Below are 24,703 nucleotides of genomic sequence, written 5' to 3'. Positions count from 1 at the left end.
CCGTTTCCGTCAAGATGATTACATAGTGAGCCCTGGAACGTGGAAGAAACGTTTCAAACCCGAAGCAGTGCCATCAGTTTCCGACACATTTGATGCACCAAATAAACAGCCACGACGACATGTTGTTAGGATTTTGAGTGACAACGATGATTCTACATTTGAGGTAGCTAATTACTTTCCTTGCTGTGTGTGCGCTTTTTACTTTTGTGAATTTATTTCGTACGCTACATAGGTCTAAGCAATGTTGTAATACAGGTCCATATTTTTGTTTTTAGCGTTCTGTCATGGAATCCGTGCTCGATTTGCCCATTGCAGACGCTACTGATTGCGTGGAGAATATTGTCAATGAGAATTCTTCCGTGGAAAGCATGTCCCACTTATCCAATGCAGAAGCTGCGAATTGTGTCGAAAACGTTAGTATAAGGATGTTTTCACACCTCCAACGTTTTCTTATAATATTTTTTCATCAAACCTTGAGTTATTTCAATCGTATATAACGAAATTATTTCCTTATTTAGAGTGCAGTTGGTTGGTTATTCAGTAATTGATTGTGGTATACAGTCGAAAGTATAAATGGAAGACAAGGCGACCGAAACTTGCATTTTTTTTTTCTCTCAGACATTGTGCACGAATTAAAACGTAAACTGAAGTGTGTCCGTGAAAAAATTCGAAGAAGAAAGTGTTTTCTGTGGATGACATCATAAGTTAATTGAAGGAGAAGGGGCATCTTCCTGATAAGTTACATAACTTCCTCAATCATCAGAAAGGAACACAAGTGGAATTAGTGTGCAATTTAGTGAACAACTCTCTCTCATCAAAGGGTAATAGATGCACAACAAATGTGAAAATGTTTGCGATGACTGTGTACTTTTATTCACCAGCAGCATATGAATACCTGAAAAAATTAATGCCTCTGCCCCATTGATTTCAAAATGGGCGGCAAGTGTAGACTGTGAACCTGGCTTCTTAAAAGATGTTTTCAAGTACATTGTAAGGGACCAGTTCAGCGATTCATGTCTAATTGTAGACAGTGTGGCAATTAGGAAGCAAGTAGTTTGGGACCAAGGAACTAAGCAGTACACAGGTTTTTTAGACTTTGGTGGGGAAGTGCCTCAGTAAAAGAAGTAATAGAGCCATCTGAGGCTCTGGTTTTCATGCTTGTCTCTATTAAAGGCAAATTTAAATGCCTGATTGCATATTTCTTTATCAACGGTGTACAGGCAAATAATCAGGCCACACTGATAAAATCTGCTTTAGAGAGGCTGCATAGTTCTGGCATTAGGGTTTGGTGTGTTACATGTGATGGCTGTAAGGTAAATATAAGCACTTTACGTTCACTTGGCTGTACTTTAAATTTTTATAAGGGTGATTTTAAAAGCTACTTTCCTCATCCTGTGGAAAAATACAATGTTTAGTGTATCTTGGACATGTGCCATATGATTAAGTTTGCCAGAAATGCTCTAGCAGAAGTATCTGCTATTGAGTCTCCAACTGGCATTATTAGATGGCATTTCATTGAGCAATTGAACAAGGTACAACAAGAAGAAGGTATGACATTTGCCAACAAACTATCAGGACAACATATAAGTAGTGTAAATAGAAAAATGAATGTTTCATTAGCTGCACAGACTTTGAGTTCTAGCGTGGCAGATAGTATAGAGTTTTTGAGGAGGGTTTGTGATCCAAATTTTAAAGGAAGTGAAGCAACAGTAGAATTTTTGTATTATATTGATAGGATTTTTGGTATACTGAACTCTAGAAATCCATTAGGTAAAGGGTATAAGAGCCCCCTGAGACTTGACAACAAATCTTATTGGCTTGGTATTTTCAGACACTGACAATTATATCAAAAGCTTAAAAATCATTGGTGTTCCATTGCTGCTCCATGCAAGAAATGTTATCTGCATTAGAATGTATTTATCTCTATGCTTTTCCCAATATGGCCAATAAAAATGCATTTGTAAATTTTGTTAACTGGGAAAAACTGTTTAAAACAAGTGACTGTGTGTACTCTGTTGTAGAATACTCAGAAACTGTTTCAGATGTTTGTGATTGCTGGGGATATGCGACAGAAATATATACAGGCCAAGATTTTGCATTGTGTTAAAATTAAATTCGTAGATTACCCATTTCCTGCTCCTGCTCATGATTACCATTATGAAATTGGGATTGAGGATTTACATCAGACTCAACTTGTTTGTAAGTTTGCATCCCTGTACTCCTGCACATGCTTAAAAACATATGGAAAAAAAAGCCCGCTGAGAAAATTTTAAACAACAAATCACGTATAAGGCAGAAGTTAAATAAACTCATATTGTTTAATCATGTATAGTGCTCAAATTGGAAAAGATTATGTATTGGGACATTTTATACAGATGGGTGTGACATTTTGACAGATTTTTTAAAACTATTTTGTCCATAGATTTGTTGTTGTATAATGATGAACTTCAAACGATGAATCACATTGAAGTAAAATTAACTCTTTACATCCTGTGTAGATATTGTAACAAAATTATAATTATTTATTATATAAGCTTATTTTAAGATGTTAGGTGTTACAAAATATACACTTGCATTAAAAACAGGTGATTTGTGTGAAATTAATGAAAAAAAAAAGTTCTGAGACTTATTTGACAGATAGCTTTCAGTGTGAGAAAATATTTCCCTCAATAACTATGTTAACTTGAATTTTTCACTTTAAGAAAGCAGTTTAATCACAGAATGGGTGTGATCTAATGGAGTATGCAGTGGCCCTATGTGTCAAACAGTAATGTTTGTGGATACTCTGCAACATAAGAGCAATAAAATTGTTACTCTCTTAATTCTTGTTTTAATACTTCTTAGAATGAACACAATGTTCCAGTTGATCGTAAGCATTCTTATTACTTTAGAACCATTCTAGAATAAGGGGGCCTGATTCAGGCAAAACCTAATTTTCTTAATTTTGTCTTTATTTTGCTAGGAGATCTTTCTATTATATTTTCCTGTGTTGAGGGAGGGGGGAGGGGAAGAGAATGCAAATAATCATATAGAATTATCTTTCTAGCACTACAAAGTACTGAATACAGTGATTACAGTTACACTTGGAAATCTAGGAAATTTCAAAAAATGGTTCAAATGGCTCTGAGCACTATAGGACTTAACATCTATGGTCATTAGTCCCCTAGAACTTAGAACTACTTAAACCCAACTAACCTAAGGACATCACACAACACCCAGTCATCACGAGGCAGAGAAAATCCCTGACCCCGCCGGGAATCGTACCCGGGCGCGGGAAGCGAGAACGCTACCACACGACCACAAGTTGCGGATTAGGAAATTTCAGTATTCATGTTACATGCCTAATTTTCATCAACATTTACCTTAATTATACAGTTACACTTTTTGCTGATTTGAACTGTGTACTACATGTTAAAAAGATTTTGTTTGGTCATAGTAATAAAAGCATTTCATTTTTTTTTTTTTTTTTTTTAGGTCATATGTCCCATATGGAACTGAAATTATCAAGTTACAATGACAAAGGAAGGAATTAACATTAAGGAATCTTACTTCACAGAAATTATGTAACTATGGTTACACTTTTTGCAAGTTAACTTTAACACAAACCATTTAGTTTTCCATTAAGAGTGAAAGCAGTTGCACGAGTCACGTAAAGAACAAAGTTTCCCATAGGGAACTAAAGTATTTTACGTTTGACTTATTGCAGACCCAAAGTATTGTGATCTTCATATTTCTATTTAAAAAAGTTTAACTCAAATTCACAGACATTTTGGAATCTGTACATACATGTGTGTAACAAGGTACTTTTCATGTGTCAGGTGGAACCTTTAATTTTCTGGTTTAAATATAATTTATTTCATGAATTACCTTTAATACCGACAATGTCAACATTGTACAGAATAACAAACCTCATGAAAAATGCGAGAGATTGTAATGTACTGAACTTGGAATGGCTCTTTATCAATAGCAGGTAAAATAAAGGCTTCTATTAAATGTTCAAGGAAACCAGTCAGTACCTCTTAATTCACCATAGAGGTGATACAGTAATAAAAGAATTTACTTTTTTCAGAATTTCTGCTAAGTATTAAAAGTGTGAAGACCTATTCAATAAGTATTTGCTTTACCGATAACCTGTAGTACAAGCACATGTATAAGCAGGTAATTAAGGGAGTCAAGACTTGTGTTAAAATTAAAGATACTGACTGGTATTACTTGCTCACAAAACATTGTAGTTGCTGTACAGTTTATGCTGTAAGTGGTGTACCCAATGTGATTCCTGGAGGACATAATATTCTGTTATCCTATGGGAATGCACTGCTACCACACCTGTTGAATATTCTGTTATCCTATGGGAATGCACTGCTACCACACCTGTTGAAAGTAAGTTTTGCTGTGGAATAGTTGTATCAGACTTCTGTATCAGAAAACAAATCTCCACTGTGACACCCTCATGTTCATGGTATGCTATTAGCTATAATTACAGGAATACTCTTCACATGGAGGAGGGAGGGAGGGAGAGGGGGGGGGGGGGAGGGAGAGAGAGAGAGAGAGAGATGGGAGAAAATCATGTTCTTAGGAGGAGTGAGTGTGAGAGAGAGAGAGAGAGAGATGGGAGAAAATCATGTTCTTAGGAGGAGCAAGCTTTACAGCAGCATATGCTGTTAAAAGCATAGTGAGATTTTCTTTTTCATCATTTCCAACATTGTACACAACTTTCTTGCACTTTTATTTTATCACATTTTTCACTTGAGAATGGAGAAGAGAGAGGAAGAAGAAAAAAAAGAAAAAGTAAGCGAGCTTTCATAAGAACTGAAAACTCTACTTGTGTCATTTGTTATTTTCAAAATGTTACTCTCTTTCCAAATGCTGTTCTATTTCTTCAAACCAGGTTTAAGGTTATTACATGTTATTTACTGTACATTGTCCAGCAATACTTCTGTTGTTACTGGATAGTTTGTAATTTGGCACTACCTTTGTACCACTGGTATTGTCTAGTGTACTTTTGCAGATAAGAAAATTGACTGGACTAGAATGTCCTGTCAGTATAGGACAAATTCAGACAATATGGAACTTTTTACACTAAATTTGCAATATAATGTCACCCTTGTCTAACACAGATTGTAGCAGCCGTTGGGGTGCCTGTCTGGCCAGCTTCTACAGCTTTTGCTTTCAGCTCCCTTTCTTTTTTTTCTAACAACCACCAGAGAGAGTACTACAAAGAATACTTATACGCTCATGGCATAGCTATTGTATGAACTACTTTTCGCATGGATTCTGCGAGTATGAAGATAGAAAATTAGTAAACGTCATTCAAGGGTAAAATTGTATCTGAATAATTCATCGAATATAAAGAGATATTACAGCCTGCGAGAGAAGCAGAAGGGCTGCCCCCTGTGAAATGAAGAATTGCAGCACCGCCGGCTGTAGAAACTGGCGAAAGTGATAAATCACAAATTAAAATGTAGCGGGTCGAAAACCAGACCATTGTTGTTTTCTATCAGATAAAATAGGGTTCCATATTATGCTTAAAGGAAAACCTCTATCTCTATTAATAATGTCATTGGATAATCACATTTCGATGAATTCCTTGAGCACACAATCCCAGTAACGAGAAGCCAGAGGAACAATTTGTATCTCTTTAAATGACATGTTATGCCCTTCATTGATACAATGTTGAGCGACGGAAAATTTTTCAGGCTGGAGCAAATGTACGTGATGCTGATGTTCCACACATCAGTCATGAACAGTGCAAATAGTCTGTCCAATATAGGCCTTTCCACAATGACAGAGAATGTTATAAACTCCAGGCTTTCTCAATCCCAAATCATCTTTAACAGATCCAAGGAGGGCTCTAGTCTTGGCCAAAGGGGGAAAAAAAAAAACACTTTTAATATCATATTTCCTGAGAATTCTAGAAATTTTTAAAGAAATACTTCCAACAAAGGGTAGTAAAGCAACTTATTTACTAGTAATCGGCACTGGTCCACATGATGGTCCAAACTGAAAAGCACGATTAATGTGATGATCGGTATATCCACTGAGCTGTGTCAAATTTTCTGAATCAGAAATGGCATAATCCCTCTTGACCAATGTACATAGAACTCCCATGCCCTGATGTGGTGGATGACAGTTCGTAGAATGAAGATAGTGGTCTGTATGTGTGGGTTTATAATAAACGCCATGTGCCAAGGTACCATTTTGTGTACTAAAACATCCAAAAAAGGTAATTTTCCATGTTTTTCAATTTCATTAAGAATTTGATGTGTGGATGAAGACAGCTAAAATTTTCATTGTTTGGCCACATGGAATGGAAGCTCTTAATCAGTTTTTAGATCATTTTAACTGTCTTCATCCATGCATCAAATTTTTGATGAAAATTGAAAAGATGGCAAATTACCTTTTTTGGATATTTTAGTACACAAAAAATGGTACCTTGGGACATGGCGTATATTATAAACCCACACATATGGACCGTTATCTTCATTCTATGAGCTGTCACCCACCACATCAGCACATGGGAGTTCTACGTACATTGGTCAAGAGAGCTTATGCCATTTCTGATTCAGAAAATTTGACACATCTCAATGGATATACCGATCACCAAATTTATCGTGCTTTTCAGTTTGGACCATCAGATGAAACAGTGCCGGATACCAGTGAATCAGTTTTTTTTCCCCAAGACTAGAGCCCTGTTTGGATCTGTCGAAGATCATTTGAGACTGAGAAAGCCTGGAGTTTAATTCCCTGTCATTGTGGAAAGGCCAATATTGGACAGACTATTCGCGCAGTTCATGACCAACGTGTGGAACATCAGTGTCACATACATTTTCTCCAGCCTGAAAAATCTGCCATTGCCGAACATTGTCTCAACAAAGGGCATAATATGTCATTTAAAGAGACGCAAATTGTTGCTCCAGCTTCACATTACTGGGATTGTGTGCTCAAGGTATCCATCGAAATACGATTATCCAATGACATTATTAATAGAGATAGAGGTTTTCCTTTAAGCAAGATATGGAACCCTATTATCTGACATAAAATGACAATGGTCTGGTTTTCGACCTGCTACATTTTAATTTGTGATTTATCACTTTCGCCAGTTTCTACCGCTGGCAGCGCTGCAATTTTTCACTTCACTGGGGGCAGCTCTTCTGCTTCTCGCACAGGCGCAGTGGCCTGAACCCGGGGTATAAAGGAGCCGCCATTTCTGATGTTCATTCAGTTCCGGTGTGATTATGTCTCAGCGATCGCAACTGAAGATGGTGGCCAGATGGATTGCCAAAATATCGTGTCTTGAAGACAATCGTATCCGGCAGCACACCCGTGAAGTGCTTAATCATATAAGACACTGGGAAAATGTATGGGATCACAACTGACTGACGTACCTACCTGGTGCACATGCCAAGAAACATACAAAAATGCAACAATGCAAACACCTTCTGAATAGACAAAACAGAAAGAGTTTTATGGCACTGCTGGCTGGGATACTGCAAGGGTTAAGTTCATATGTAAGAATAAAATGAGATACAAGAAGATCAAAGACTGTCGTATGCCACAAGTATCTGAGGCAGTGTAGTTAAGATGTCCATTAAAATAAATCTGTCAGGAAACTGAGCAAACAAAAATAAAGACTTAAACTAAGCCTGACAGGGTCTACTTCTCATTTGATTAAGATTTTGGTGTCTATCTGATCTAAATGAATCTAAAGCTTCAAGGGGATACATCTCCTACAAAATTCAGTGTTTTCATCTGAAAAAAGGATGTTCATAAGACAGTATAGTATGTACAGGGAGTCAAATTCACATATTAACAGTAGTGTAACACCAACTACAACTCATTGTCTGGTTAGAGTTCAGGCAGTGAGCATTCATCTACATCTATACTTAGGCAAAACACTGTGACATGCAATGGTGTACTTGCAACTGCCCCAGTTACTGGGGCTTCTTCCTGTTCCATGTTTGACAGCAAACCACTGTGATGTTCATGGTAGAGGACACTTCCTATTGTACCAGTATTAGGGTATTAGGACTCCTTCTTGTTCCATGGCTGACAGCACCTGACAAAGATAATTAGTCACTTTTTGTGTGTGCAAATGGGATCACCCTGTGGAAACATATTGCCTGAAACAAAGTATGTTTGTGGCCTATGATATTAAATAAGAATTATAAATTTTCGTTTTGCACTGCCTTCTGGTTGAAGCCTATACATTACAAAATAATACAGAGAAGGTTTCATATACAGTTTTAACTATTCTCTTGTTAATATTATATTTCATTAGCAATTAGAATTTCACCCTATGTAAATAAAGTTCTTCAAATATTTTTTTTTATTCTTTGTGCAGAAGAAAAACAATAAGCTACTTACTGACCAGTTGTAAATGTAATTTCTGTTTCGTACTGAAGTTGTAACTCTAGCTGAAATCCACTCTTAATTCTTTATTTAATGTTACAGGAAAAAATGTCGTCAACGAATGATGAATGTCTGCATACTGCTAATTTTTTGACATGGAGAAAAATACAGCTGAGCAGAGCTAAACTCAAAGCATCAAGCAAAACTTCTGCTCTTTTGTCAGGGTTTGCAATGGTGAGACAACAATTTTTCTTTGTGGTTAGGCTTATTGCCACAGTCTCGTGTATTTTGTTGAGATATATATAGTTTCTCAAAATTTAACCATATTAGTACTTCTAAAATTCAATGTCAAAAAAAGTATTGGGAAACCCTGCAGTGGAGGTACATGGGCACAAGTTTCCTAAATTCATTGCATATCTGATGCAAGTATAAACATGTGGTAATACAAAGGGAAAACCATTGTTACAGTTAAATAATTTTCTGTTTAAAATTGTCAGCCTTTTCAGTTATTTTGCATCTGGTTGAATCTTTCACTAAAATAAAAAACAAACAATGTGAGATGTGTTACAATTTTATAACTGACACTTTTATTTTTCAGGTGGCAATGGTTGAACTTCAACTGGATGAAAAGACACCTAAAAATTTGCTGATTGTTTTTACTGTGTGCACAACACTCCTTGTATCTGTTCATTTGTTGGCCCTTATGATTAGCACATGCATTCTTCCTCATATTGAAACCATCTGTAGCAGTGACATCAAGTCCACAACTATAGTTCAAGAATCTCCACATGAACGCCTTCATTGGTACATTGAAATAGCATGGTTTTTTTCTACTCTCTTGGGTTTGCTCCTCTTCCTATGTGAAGTGGCTATTATTTGTTGGGTAAAATTTTATCTGTTATCTACAGCAGCAGCTTGGACAACTTCAATTATTATGATACCAGTAATGATTATTTTTGTTGCGTTTGCAGTTCATTTTTACCATACACTTGTTATGCACAAATATGAGGTAACAGTATCTGGCATCAGAGAATTAGAGCTACTGAAAGAGCAAATAGAAGCTAGTGATCCTGAGGGAAGAAGTGACAAAACAGGAATATATGGAGGGATACAGATTATATAATAATATGTGTAGCCTAGAGCAAATGCCCATCATTTTCAAAATGGGAAATGAAGCAAATATTGCTAAAAAAATAGTACCTGTCATAAAATCAGGTAAAAAGTCTTATAAGTTATATATTGTAAATTACATGACACAACTAATATGGTGCATTATTTTATTATAGTGACAGCACTGGAATGTAATAAAAATCCTATGTAATTGTGAAAATAAAGAAATGTAATGGCAGTTATAACAAAATTTCATTTCAAACACTTTTATACAGTCAATTGTTTAGAACTTCCAAATTTAATTCCCTTACACATCTAGTTCTTCACAGGTATTCTTTTATTCCACAGGTAAAATTGTATGTTGCAACAGAGACAGTGAGCTACACAATTATTTCAAAAACAGTTCCACATTTTGAAACTAGTTTTTTGGCAAATGATGGTATGCAGATGGCACATAATTTTGTTTCATGGTTAATACTTGTAACTCTTACAATAATGAAAAATAAACAAGTAAATATATGTAATTGAGTCGAATACCTTTTGTAATAGCATTTAAAAGCTCTTAAAATGACAGTGTCGCTGTTTTACTGAACTTATTGTAGAGGTATGTGAGAAATATAATGAAATTGAGAGGCATTTTCATTAAATTTTCCACTATTAAAAGTGTTGTAAAACTGGAAATTCTTTTAAAAAAGGTAGTGAAAGATGAAGTGAACCTGACCAGAAATTACAACACAAAGAAAGCTCTAGTAGAATTTATGCTACAACTGTTGCACTAAATGATTAATGGTAATTATGAACATATGGGTGAATAATTAGTGTGGGAGTGACAAGTCGATAGTCGACAAGACACTGAGAGATTCTCTTTACGAGCGGGGTTCTTTGGAGGACACGGGAGTGTTCGTTTTTCCCGCGTTAACGTATGTATCAAGTGTGTTTGTGCGGTACAATAAAGGTGGTCGTTCACAGTATAAATTTCACACAAGTGTTTTTCTTTATGTAGTGAAATTACCCCTACATAAGTGGTGACCCCGTAACTAAGCAGTGTGACAGTAGGCAAGTTTCTTGAGATATTTTCTGCTACGTCTCGTATCGACATGTCGTCTGCACAGAACCTCTTCCGCGACATCGACGGCGTCATCCAAAACATCAAAAAGGAGCTCGACACGATGCAGCAAAACCCTCAGTTCACAGTGCCACGGACGCCTACATCTCAAACCGACTTCGCCCACGACGTTACGTTTCCAACTGCGCCGCGTGTGCCGGCGGGTCCCGCGCCGCCGCCACAGGACATTGCCTCGCACAACCAGCGCGCAGGACACGCCGATATCAGACCCAAAGTGCTCCCGTTTTCATCACCCGCGTCGGTACCGCTCCCACGAGTTTCGCACTTTCCGTTTGCCAGTGATCGTGGGCCACCCACGTCGTGGTTACAAATTCGACCCCCACCTTTCGTTCCCGAGCGTCCGGAAATTTGGTTCGCTATTATGGAGAACATTTTCGTGCAGCAACAAATAGTCAACGATTTTGAACAGTTCACGCTAGTGATATGCAACCTGGACCAACATGCGTCGTCAGTGGTATCGGATATAATTATGCAACCCCCACCACAACAAGCCTACGCTACTCTCAAGACGGCTTTAATTTCGCGTTGTACAAAACCTGTGGATCAGCGGATATTACAGCTCCTGTACCGCGAGAAACGCGGTGACAGGTCGCCTTCAGACTTTTACCGGCATTTACGTGCTATGGTGGACCCTTCCGTGTTCTCAGACACATTACTTTTGCACACATGGCAACAGCAGTTACCTCCGCAGGTGGGCTTAACCTTAATTGCTTACGAGGGCCGGCCATTATGCGAGTTGCTGCAGGTAGCCGATAGAGCGCACTCCCTGTTCGACTCGCGTGCCACAGTGGCCGCCGCCGCAACCACCTCGGCCAACGACACCAGCCGAGCACGGCCGGAGCTGGTCGACGCGGCGCCTCCTGCTTGTGCTGCCACGAGCGCCGGACGCGACCGAAGATTTCCGATCTCTCCGCGCTGCCATCGATCAGCTGACCGCCCAGCTGCAGCGGCTAGAGCCACACGATGTTGCGGCGGCTGACACACACACGCGTCGTCGCCAGCCGACGCGACCGCCGCGTCACGCAAACAATGGCACCGGTTATTGCTGGTTCCACCAGCGCTTCGGCGCGCAAGCTACGAAGTGTAAGACACCGTGCTCGCACCCAAACGCATCCCATGGCCTGCTTTAGGCGCAGCCGACCGTGACAACAAGCAACTGCGCCTAAACTCACAGACACATGGAAGGGGAACGCCCCCATCTCAGCACGAGCCTACGTTATGTGGATCGACTTCTCCCACACCTGTAAGGTACGCTGCTTCACAAAGACTTTTCGTTCCTGATCGCTCTACAGGATGGATGTTCTTGGTTGACACCGGCTCAGATGTCAGCACTCTGCCTGTAAATTTCTTCCCTTCAGACAAACGCACTGAAGAGACCACTTTGAAAGCAGTCAACGACTCAGTCATCCACACATATGGACAGAAAACACTGCCAGTGGACATTGGGCTACCAGAAGAATGCAACTGGACCTTCGTTATGGCCGATATCGACCAACTATACTAGGTGCTGATTTCCTGGCAAAACATGCATTGTCCGTGGATTTACACAAGTCACAACTCGTCCATTCTGTCAATGGATTTGTTATTCCGGGAATACAAGGACGTCCGACTTCTCATGCATGCCAAAGGGTAGATAACCTCAGTGCACCCACCTGGGAGGACACCATAGCAACGAAGGAAGCTGACTGGCACATGGCTCAAACGACATCAAAACGGTTAACGACACAACAACAGGCTCCTGCTGTTTCAACCACAAAGGCGACACCCTAACCACAACAGGGAACAAGAAAGAGCAGGGCGAAGCATGAGACGGTGCACCACATCCGTACAACTCCAGGCCCACCAGTCTCCTCACGTGTTCGCAGGCTTGCACCTGATCGCTTGCGGGGAACCAAGGCCATTTTCAACGAGATGCTACAGGAAGGAACTATACAGCCATCCAACAGTCCGTGGTCCTCCCCTCTGCATCTCGCCCGTAAAAAGAATGGGTCATGGCGCCCGTGCGGTGATTATCGAGCTTTGAACGCCCGAACTGTTCCAGACAGATACCCTGTGCCACATATACAGGATTTCACCCATTCACTGGCCGGGGCATCCATATTCAGTGTTTTGGATTGCCGTAAAGCTTATAATCAGATCCCAATGGCAGAGCAGGTCATACCAAAGACTGCAGCGACAACCCCATTCGGGCTGTTTGAATTTTTGGTGATGCCATTTGGGCTGAAAAATGCGGCGCAGACATGGCAACGGTTCCTAGACAGCATACTAAGAGGACTACCATATTGTTTCGCCTATTTAGACGATATTCTGGTGTTTTCGGAGAATGTTTCTGACCATCAGAAACACGTAAGCGAGGTGCAAAGCAGGCTTAGTGCTCATGGAATTACACTTAACAAGGACAAGTGCGTGTTTGGGGAACCCGTTGTAACCTTCCTGGGTTATAAAGTGTCAGCTCAGGGCATTTTCCCACTGCCAGAGAAGCTGGAGTTGTTGCGTACCCTACCACGGCCTCAAACCTACCACGATCTCCGACGGTTCCTAGGGATGATAAATTTCTATCGTCGCCACCTCCCCGGAACAGCAGCAATCCAGACGCCACTGAACAATGCCTTGGCCGGACACAACAAAATTGGCAAGCGCCCACTCCCATGGACACCCGAGATGGACTCGGCTTTCAAGGCACTGCAAAACAGCCTTCACAACGCAGTGGGGCTTGCACACCCTGCACGAGGAGCTCAGCTAGCCATAGTAGTGGACGCAAGCCAAGTCGCAATCGGGGCAGCACTGCACCAGAGAGTGAAGGGTCATTGGCAGCCACTAAGTTTCTTCTCACAAAAACTACAGATGAGTCAAACTCGTTGGAGTGCATATGACAGGGAACTCCTCGCAATGTATGAAAGCGTCAGGCACTTCCGCCCCTTAGTTGAGGGCAGGCAATTCACCATATACACCGACCACAAACCTCTCGTGGCAGCTTTCTACAAAGTCAGTGATTCATGTTCCCCCCGCCAGGCCCGCCATATAGAGTTTATATGCCAGTTTTCAACAGACGTGCGTCACATCCATGGTGCCGAAAACATTGTGGCAGACTATTTCTCACGTATTAATGGGATAAGTCCAATGTTAGATTATTTTGAATTGGCAAGGGCTCAGGCTTCAGATACGCAGCTGCAATCCTTGTTGGTGGACCCGTCCACTGGCCTACGTTTACAACTCGTGGACGTCCCCTGCAGCCCATGTAAGGTATGGTGCGACACCTCCACGGTTAGACCACGCCCATACATCACCCCCCAGTTCCGACGAAAGGTATTCGACAGCACTCACAACCTGGCAGACCCGGGAACCAATGCCTCAGTGAAATTAGTGACGGACCGTTTTGTGTGGCCTTCAATCAAGAAAGATACATGGGAGTGGGCCCGCAGCTGCTATCAGTGTCAACGTAGCAAAGTGGGACGCCATGTTCACGCTCCAGTAGGACAATTCCCAAACCCAACGGCACGTTTTGGGCATGTACACATTGACTTGGTTGGACCCCTCCCCCCTTCAGAAGGTTACAGGTACTTGTTTACGGCAGTGGATCGTTGCACGCGGTGGGCAGAGGCTACACCAATCAGGGACATTTCTGCAGAGACTACTGCACGTGTATTCTTGGATGGCTCGTTTTGGGTGCCCATTTTTCGTTACCACCGACCAAGGACGCCAGTTCGAGTCAACACTGTTCCAACAACTGTCAAAACTCTGTGGTTTCCAACGAAACCGTACTACTAGCTACCACCCGGCCAGCAACGATTTGGTGGAAAGGTGGCACCGGACCTTAAAGGCTGCTCTGATGTGCCACGAGGACTCATGGACTCAAGCGTTGCCATTGGTTTTGTTGGGGTTACGGACCGCATTAAAAACAGACATCAATTGTTCCTCGGCAGAGTTGGTACATGGAGAACCACTCCGAGTTCCAGCAGAATTCCTTGCACCAGTTCCTCTCCCAGATGACACACAACTACCCCACCTCTTGCAACAAATGAGGAAGCAGGCAGAGACACTACGTGCAGCCCCGACGTCTCAGCACGGCACGCATCCAGTGTTCATACACAAGTCCCTCGATACTTGTTCCCACATCATGCTCCGCACAGACCTGGTACGTCATTCATTACAGCCACCGTACACTGGACCATACCAAGTGCTAGGACGGGACACACACACAATGGATATCCTCCTCCAGGAAAAGTCGACCAAAGTTTCCATTGAGCGAGTAAAACCCGCTTGGACAATGACAGCACCGACGACAGTCTCACAGACGACTTCAGACACAACTTGCAACGAACCCACACCTTCCGCAGAACCAGACAGCTGTGTCCCACATGAGCCCCACACCAGGGGGCCTAATGCAGCAACAGAATCAGCAAGCAGCACCCACACCCGCACTCGGGCAGGCCGAGAGGTGAAGTTTAAGTACCCCACCATACCGGGTGCTCCGCACTTCAGGGGGGGGGGGGGGGCTGTGTGGGAGTGACAAGTCGATAGTTGACAAGACACTGAGAGATTCTCTTTACGAGCGGGGTTCTTTGGAGGACACGGGAGTGTTCGTTTTTCCCGCGTTAACGTATGTATCAAGCGTGTTTGTGCGTACAATAAAGAAGTGGTCGTTCACAGTATAAATTCCACACAAGTGTTTTCCTTTATGTAGTGAAATTACCCCTACATTAGAATCCAGATTATCATCCAGTTATCAAATGAATGCAACTGGTCTCTCTTTTTTAAGTCACCAGTCTTTTGACTAGTTTGATGCTATCCATAAGCTATTTGTGTCATATGCCAATCTTGTAATTTCTACATAACTACTTCACACATCATCATCTATAAACTGTTGTCTGCATCTTCTGTTTTTCCCCTCTACTGCTCCTTCCAACACCAGACTAACTATTCCTGAATGCTGTAGCAGATGTCTCACTAACCTAGCCTTTCTTCCAGTGTGGTAAATATCTTTCACAGACTTCTATACTTAACTATTCTTTTTATTACTTCATTTCAAACCTTAATCTGTCCAGGTAATTTTTAACATTCTTCCATAGCACCACATATCAAATGCTTACAGTTTTGTCTTCACTGAATTTCCAATGGTCCACATTTTGCTTCGAGACATAAACTTACAGGAACTTCTTCCTCAGTTCCACATCTGTATCAACTTCAGCAGAACCCTCTACTGACAAAAGGTTTCTTTGCCTGTGCCAGTCTACTCTTGATCTATTTCTTCCTTTTGCTATCATATGTAATTTTGTTACCTAAACAGAATAATTCATTCACTTCTTCAGCTACCGTGTCAGTCCTAATTTTGATGTTAAGCAAGTAACTAGTCTCATTTCTTTCTCATTACGTCTATAAAGTTATGAGACCGAGTAGCTGGCCAATAGTTATGTCCAGGAGGTGAAATATTGTGCACTGCTGATAGACTTGTATAAAAATACACAGAAATATCTTAGCTTTTGGATTAAATATCTGATAATGTTTATATTTACCAGTAATTGCCGTTTTTGGTAATGTGATGATAATATTACACGGGTATCTGGTGGTAAGTCATGTGTTTCACCTCAAATTACCATCTAATTCCTACAACTCTCACAGATTTCTGTAACTTTAAAGGTACATCATTGATCCCTGCTGACTTGTTTGAGCCCGTATCATTCAGTGAATTCTCAAATTCTGACCACATTACTGGATCATCTTTTCTTCCAGATCAACTGCTTCCTCCTCTACTATAGCATTTTAGGAGAATTCATCTCCAGCATATAGATTGTTGATGTACTCCTTCCATCAATGTGTTCTTTCTTCTGCATTTAACCCTCAATCAGGCATGCCATTTTTTATAACGCGTGCTGGCGTGTGGCGTATTCATCCAAATTTAAAGAATAGCTGTCTTTATGTTACCCATGCAAATGTGTGTGAACAATATCACAGTTTAATCTTAGTTCAATTCAACAATGACAAAATAAATATTATGAGAAGGAACGTTGCTACTCACCACATAGTGGAGATGCTAGGTCGCAGATAGGCACAACAAAAATGCTCTCACAATTACACAACCACAGTGTGGTTTCAGTTGCCTGAGACTGCAGTCGTGTGTGTGAGTTGTGTGTGTGTGTGTGTGTGTGTGTGTGTGTGTGTGTGTGTGTGTGTGTTTGTGTGCGTATGTGTGTCTATTGTTGATGAAGGCCAATGGCCGAAAGCTTTAATTGTGCGAGTCTTTTTGTTGTGCCTATCTGCAACTCAGCATCTCCACTATACGGTGAGTAGCAACTTTCCTTCTCATAATATTCTTACATTCCATCCTGGATTTTCCACTGTTTGATTTAACGACAAAATGAACTTACATTATATGAGTTAAGCCACTGTTCAACTAAACAATAATAAAATAAACTTTCATTGTATCACTCTGTTGCCACATACAAAAGTTACCCCACTGCTTATTCAGGCAACTGCTTATTCAATTGCTAATTATCTTGTAGACTGTATCACTATGCAGCAAAAAAATAATACGAATATAAACATGACATGATATGTATATTCTTCCACGTTTGCTGTTGTCTCACTCTAGTTTCATAGTTTATTAGGCAGATAGGATTTAAATGAGATAGCAGCAAACACGAAAGAATACATGGAATAATTTTTACATTCTTCTACCTTTTCTTTTAATTTATTTACTGATTCAGAGGTTTTGGCACCAGTATTTATCTTTGTGTCTGCAAAGCATGCCTGTGTAGAATACCAAACCACACATTTCACGTGCCACCACAGGATAACTTCAGAGACTGAATCTCACCACTGTACGGCATCCTCCATACAGTCCAGATTTAGCACCATCTGACTTCCACCTGTTCCTGATAATGAAAGACAATCTGTGGGGACATCATTATGCTTCTGATGAAGAGGTTGAGAGAACTGAGAGACTGTGTTTGCGGAAACAGTGTCAACTTCCTCCATGACGACTTCAGCAAAGTTGTTCATTGTTGGCATAAATGTATCCAATTGGCTGGTGATTATGTGGAAAAGCAAATATTGGTAATTAAAGATCACATTCTAAGGATTATTTCTACATCTGACTTCTTAAAATATTCCCATCCAAACTTAATTAATGAAGGTGGAGGCATTAATTTTCATTCAACCCTTGTATCGTGGCCTACAGCATTCTACATATTTTTAACCTGTATGATATTTCAAAACACACACCAGGATATTGTACCTGACTGATAGCACCAAAGGCAACAATGTGTTTATGAATATGGCCAATGACAAAAGGGGGGAAAACAGGCCACATTGCACCTTTCTGTAGGTTACAATTGTACTACCGAATGTGGCAAATGGTTGCAGTGATTCTGCATATGTTTCAGAGGATTAAACTATACAAACAAGAATCATGGTGTGTACTGTGAATGTAGCCTGTAACAAGTACTTCAGTACTGTATCAAAAAATTGATGACACATATGTGTTTACTTTGGCAAACTAATTATTCCACAGTCCAACAAGACAGTGTACTGCCTCATTTCCTGGAATAAAAAATGTTTCTACACAATACAACACAGATCATTTCTGCCATGACCTGCTCATTGTTTGGTACCTCAAAAACATATCAAATATTTCTCTGTTTTAATGACTAGACGTAAAGACATTCCTTCAAATAGGTATGAGATTCTGGAATACCAGATTTTTTACAAATACAAATGTTTTATTCCACCACTGAGCATATTTACATGCAATTGGTGTTGTCAGTGTTTACACAATAATAATAATAATATAAACTTTGACATTGCAAATGTTATTAACTACAATATAATAATCCAGGATGGATGCAATACATATTTGTGCAAATGTAAATAACAAGAAGTTTCCAAATAGATCAATTACAAGATAAATGAACTACATAGTTCAGTAAATGACAAATAAATAATGAAACTGATAATTAATAATAAGTACATGAACCAGTAATAAAATAGTTGCACAGTATGACATATGTATAGTTTACAGTTTGTCTTATAGTTCATTCTCATAAGGAAAATGGGTCATTTGTCACATACTCAAGGAACTCTTAAACAGAGTAAATTACTTTATTTTTGATCAACCTCAAAAGACTAGTTTTAAATTTATTTACTGGCACTGTGCAGGCATTTTCAGGTAATTTGTTGAAGTAGACAGGATCAAGATATATTCACTATTCATTCTTTGGTACTTTTATTCCTGCTCTTGAATTGGTAGAAATCACAAAATTTTAGACAGACATGTAAGCCCTGCAATTGCCTCAGCTTGTGCCAATTATATAACAACACATTAGCAACTACAATGGCACACTGCACTTTATCTACTGTGCTGTGTTTCAAGTGAAGAAGAATGTTAGGAACAGTTCAGCCATGAGGCTCACCTCAGAAAAAAAAAAAAAAAAAAAAAAAAAAAAACTTTTTCAACTGAATGAAACATTGAAATGGTAATTACCTATTAATCACAGCCAATGGTACATCTTCAATATGAAGCAAAGCAAACAGACACTAATAGTCTTGTTGGTACCACTAATTAGCTCTTGTAACATCTGTTGGAGATATCTTCACTGTCTTGATATCTTTTGAGAAACAGCAGAAAAAAGGCAATGTTAATGGCTGTGCTACTCTGAAACTATGATCTTTGATTTGCAATGGATGTTGCACAAATTTCTTAAATTCCTTCTTGGTGTTTCTTTACACTCTCTAGCAGTTTACTGCCTATTAATTCAGAAAATCAAGTAAATACCTGGGTTATGGGAATAAAGAACTAAACAGTAGTATAGTAATAGAATACTAGTAAAATAAACTGCATTTTACAATACAATGACAATTTTGAAACCCATATTTACCATACGATAGAAAGTAATTTTATGTATTTGCTTTAAAAGTACATGGTAAAATTATAAATCAAAATCATTTCCAAAATACTTGTAACATTTTTGCAACACAAAATCTGACTGTAAACAATGTCTTTATCTCCTTCCGGAGGAAGAAAAAATAATTTTTTTTGTGATGAAAATGTGTATGTGTGTTATACCGTAGCTCTGGAATGCTTGGAACTACAAACTAATTGCACCATCTGACTATAACCCTTTCCTCATGTCCACTACAATCTCCATATTTAAATGTAGGCATAAGTATGAATATGTATAGGAAGATGAATTTCTCAGAACATGAAAACAATGGAAAACATTTCTAAAATATTGTGAAGCTCTACAGTGTTTTGTTTGCTATATTCAACTAACTTATCTTAAAAATCATCAAGACTATCACCAATCAGCAAACTAATAACCAAGAATTTAGTATTAATGCCAATACTGTTTGTGTTTTTTATTGTTTTTACATCACTTCACTAACATTTCCATCCCCAGGGTCATCTTATGCTGACAGTATTTTCTGTTTCTCTTTTTTCTTCAGTAAGAAAATGATATCTGTTAAATAAGTAGACCATGGAAAATATTAAGAAACATTGGTGTTAAAACCATTACTTTTCCTACTATAGGCGTGTAGAGAAAAGTAATAAAATCTTTTGCTGGGTTCATGGAGAGAGCCATAATCTCTCCTACAAATGAGACAATGACTCTATGAAGATGTAAGTACAATTTATAAACAGGCATTACTATTGATAATCTGCATTATGTGTACATGGGAACTGAATAATCCAAGTTAACTTCATAATCAAGGAATGGACAAATATACAAGGTGGTTGTATACTAGATTGTGGTGACACCAGTAAGCCCCAAATTCTTTAGACAATTGAACTCTCTAAGTACAAAACAACTTTGAACACCTGATTACTTTCCAAATGACTTGATGAGTTAAATATTTGACATCAAGCATGTAAGTGAGAAAAAGTTTAAAGAAATGTTTGAAATTATTCTTGAAGTTTTTTTTTTTTTTTTTTTTTTTTAAAAAAAAGGTATGAAGTGGTTGAAATATGAAACAATAGATGAATATAGTCTGGCTAGCAAAAGCTAGTTTTTCATGCATCTCAATGTTTATGATGTCATATCTCCAGAACTGTGTGCCATACAATGATATAATTTTGCAGGAACACTCAATAGAATATGTGGGAACTGTCTACAAATTGTTTGAATAGAATTCATTTTTCTTTATTAATTTTTGAGTTCATTGGATCCTTGATGGCAATGGCCTTGCCACAGTGGATACGTTGGTTTCCGTCAGATAAACGAAGTTAAGCACTGTTGGGCGTGGCTGGCAGTTGGAGGGTGACTATCTGGGACACCATGCGCTGCTGCCATTTTTTGGGGTGCACTCAGCCTCGTGATGCTGATTGAGGAGCTACTTGACCGAATAGTAGTGGCTCCGGTCACAGAAAACCATCATAATGACCGGGAGAGCAGTGTGTTGACCACACGCCCCTCCTATCCGCACCCTCAGCTGAGGATTACACAATGGTCGGATGGTCCCAATGGGCTACTTGTGGCCTGAAGACAGAGTGCTATGGATCCTTGATGCAAGTGTACTACTAGGATGTAGAACATGTAAGATTATTACAGTAATAACCATATGTAAATGGTCATGAAGCCTAGAATATAAATCATATGTAAACAGTACATGAGGTTCACATGTTCGCACGCCACAGATTACTGTAGTAATGATGGTTACACAAACAAATTATAAGGCTTACATTCGACTTCATATAAGAAGAAATCTGCTAACAATTGACATACCAGTGCTACATTGTCATTTCTTATAGAAATGCTTAAAATTAAGCATATTTCACTAATAATCACACATTATCAAAGACCTCCTGTAAAGAACTGAATGAACTATTCAAAAGATAAAGTTTAGCTGTTGTTTGAATTTATTCTTATACCCAATGACTGGTTACCATGAACTGGAAGTTTATTGTGTACTTTTATGTTTGAATAAAGTACTCCTTTCTGTAAAATGTTGAGGTTTGTTATATCTTTGTGAAGATCACGCTTACTTTTTGTGTCATGATCATGACATTCACCATTAATCTGTAAACTATATGATTGCCCATCAAAAAGCACATTAATGGAAAAATGTTCTGGCATGGCATGATGAGGCTCCCCAGTTGTTTGAATAAATTTCTGCAAAGACCATCTAGGGTGCACTCTACCAATAATTCTGATGACTCTTCTGTACAGTAAAGACTTTATTTGCTCATGATTTGTTGCCCCAGAAAATAATCCCATATGTCATAAGTGAATGGAAATATCTAAAACTTTGATTGTTTCCAAAGTCACAAACAGGTGAAAATGAGGGAATGGCAAATGTTGCTGAATTCAATCTTTTACATAGGTTGATGATGTGTAAGTGGCCAGTTTAGAGTGTTGCTAATGTGCAATCCCAGGAATTTGGAAGACTCAGCTCTCAATATTTCTCTGTCACCACATTTTATTTCAATATTTTCCAGTTTTTTGTTTGCTGTGGGAAAATGAATGAATTGATTCTTGATGACATTGAGGGACAGACCATTTGAAGTGACCCAATCTAGAGTTTCTTTGAATAGAGTGGTGGCAGATTTCTCTAGACTTCACTTTGCGGTTGTGTCATCTACAAAAGTGTGCTTTTTGTGTTATACACCAAAGCATATCATTGTCAAAAATTGGGAAAAATAAGGGACCAAGCACAAAGTACTGTGGTACTCCACATTTCACTGTGTCCTAGTCAGAGCAGGCAGGTACCACTGCAGATTTATTCAATACTACCTTCTGCCTTCTGTGATCTAGAATGATTCAAGCCACATGCCTACCTTACCACATAAGCCATAGTGCTCAGCCTTTGGAAGTAGAATTTTGTGATCCACACATCAAATGCTTTAGATGTATCACAAACAATTCCAGCTGATTACATTTTATCACAGTGTATACGTGGACAAGAAGAAATAATCCCAGATTTTTCTGCGGATTTCCCAGTTAAAAATACACTTTTTCCTGGGTAAAAATACTCTTTTTCCTGGATCAAAATACACTTTTTTGGTATTAAGTAACAGCATACTTTCCCTTATAGCTATGAAACTTATCAATCCTATGAATGGCGGAGGTTTTATACACTGGCACAGAACTTGCCAGTGATTTAGGAAACAAAATACAGCAAAAAACATGTTTTGGAAAGCTCTTTGACACGCAGCAACATGTACACTTTATATTTTCTTATTACGAAAGTATAAATATGAATTCTGCCAAATAGAGCACATTGGGTTCCAAAGCACTGAAGTCAAGATTGTGATGCACTTTTGTTAGCCAATCACAGCTCATGTCATATGATGTAATCATAATGTGAACATACAAATAGGAAAAGTTGATGGTTTAAATTAATATACGTATATTATAGCTACAAGCAAAGCTAAGCTTTCACATACAATATTGATCTTTGTTGTGTGTGTTACCCTTTCAGATACATGAAATACAAATGCGCCAGTAAAATTTTAAATCACATAAATGGCTGATCTTCCTGGGCTGAAACTTTTCTAGGTAACTGGTCCTCAAAGTTTTGAATGAGAGTTAAATGCTATGCAATATAAGAAATTCATCACACATTCTCACGCGTAACATAATTCTTCTTATGTAAAAGGATTTGCTGAGAATGGCAGATAACAGGCATTATTGTGCATGCACAACTATGACGATGTATGAAGCCTGTGCTTGGTGTTTGCTCTACTCAATACCTTTTGTTGGTCGCATTTCTGTTTGGAACACTTCCAGGTAGAATTTCCAATAAGGTTTACATGCACACAGCATTGCAAAAATCCAGTAGGAAGGAATACAAATTTCTTGCAAAAATAAAAAAGCAGTTGTTGGTATATGCCAGAATTAAGAACAATAAGTTTTTCATGACATTCTCAAGGTTATCTGTGAAACCAAAAAACTGTATAACTGGCAGTTTCTATTCTATGACAGGAGTAAATACAACACCATGTGGGGAGTTACAATGATAACACGGTGTGCTGCCAGTCTGTAATTTACCAAACAATGGTGTTCTGTAAATTTAAGATTTAAACAACACAAATTAAGAAATGACGTCAAGCCTACAGGAGATACCACACAAGTGTTGAAACATCTGGTTCAACAAACTGCTGAAAGACTCTTGTGTGCATAATGGAAATGCCTTCAAAAAACTTAAGTTATTCCTGACAAAGAAATGTTTATTCTCACTTTCTGAATTTTCAGCTGAAAACATGTGATCTAAAAGTTTTTATCAGACATTAGTCGTATTTTAACTATATACCTACTTTTGAAGCTTTTCTGTGCTTGTATTGCAATTTTGTTAATTTATGTCAACTATCAATTTCGTTTGCATTTTAAAAGAAATTCTTAAAATGATGTGAAACAACAATGAGGTTAGCAAAAGTCATCACATTTGTTGTCTCTGCAAATAAATAAATAATTAAAATATCTCGTGATCAAAAAACATTGTGTTTGTGTTTCACGGAAGGCAAATTTGTAAAATTCTGCTAAAGTTGTCAAAATATTTTAAATGAAACATTACATTCAATACTTCTGACCAAATCTGCAAGCTTAAACATCTTGACATGAACATTTACATATGTCTGTTACACATGCAGCATTAAGAGATGTTACATTATGTCATAAAAGAAACATCAGAATAATCCAAGAGCATCGGAATTTTGTTGACCATACTAAAATGCATAATTCAGGTTGAAGCGCACGTTTGTATGTCCAGATTTGCAATGAAGCAGACTCCTACCTGGTAGTAAGCTTTTCAGTGTGGTTTTTGGGCTGCCAATGTTGCTGAAATACCAGAAACTTAAATGGTAGCCCTCGTCCCTGTTGACGAGACTGTCATGTGATCTTATTTCGACTGATTCCTTGATGATGCTCTCGGAATGGCAGAACACAGCCTTGATGTTAGACACACCATTTGAAGAAACGAAAATGCTTTGTGGAGCCAGTGGCTTCTGGGAGAGCATCATCAAGGAATCAGTCGAAATGAAATTACATGACAATCTCGTCAACAGGGACGAGGGCTATCATTTAAGTTCAGCATGGAACCCTTCAATGGCAGCTATACGACAGGACCGTGCTCAGCTGCTAACGCCCCGCGATTCTAAGCTAGACTAATGTGGCAGGAGGCGGCTGC

General features: G+C 39.0%; 1 protein-coding gene across 4 annotated transcripts in view; it reads left to right on the top strand.

Annotated features, from left to right (window-relative positions):
- The window catches only part of LOC124617622 (calcium release-activated calcium channel protein 1-like), a 538,600-nt gene extending 528,877 nt beyond the window's left edge, over nucleotides 1-9,723 (top strand). For all 4 annotated transcript variants that reach the window (XM_047145282.1, XM_047145283.1, XM_047145279.1 and 1 more), the window contains exons 3-4: nucleotides 8,452-8,583; nucleotides 8,948-9,723. In XM_047145282.1, the coding sequence (XP_047001238.1) occupies nucleotides 8,452-8,583; nucleotides 8,948-9,472 (657 nt within the window). In that variant the 3' untranslated portion in view covers nucleotides 9,473-9,723. The remainder of the gene's footprint in view (nucleotides 1-8,451; nucleotides 8,584-8,947) is intronic.
- The last annotated feature ends 14,980 nt before the right edge of the window (nucleotides 9,724-24,703 follow it).

The sequence above is a fragment of the Schistocerca americana genome, chromosome 1, assembly GCF_021461395.2.
Source record: "Schistocerca americana isolate TAMUIC-IGC-003095 chromosome 1, iqSchAmer2.1, whole genome shotgun sequence".
In the NCBI taxonomy this organism is placed as follows: Eukaryota; Metazoa; Arthropoda; class Insecta; order Orthoptera; family Acrididae; genus Schistocerca; species Schistocerca americana.
This window is presented reverse-complemented; position numbering and strand designations above follow the sequence as displayed.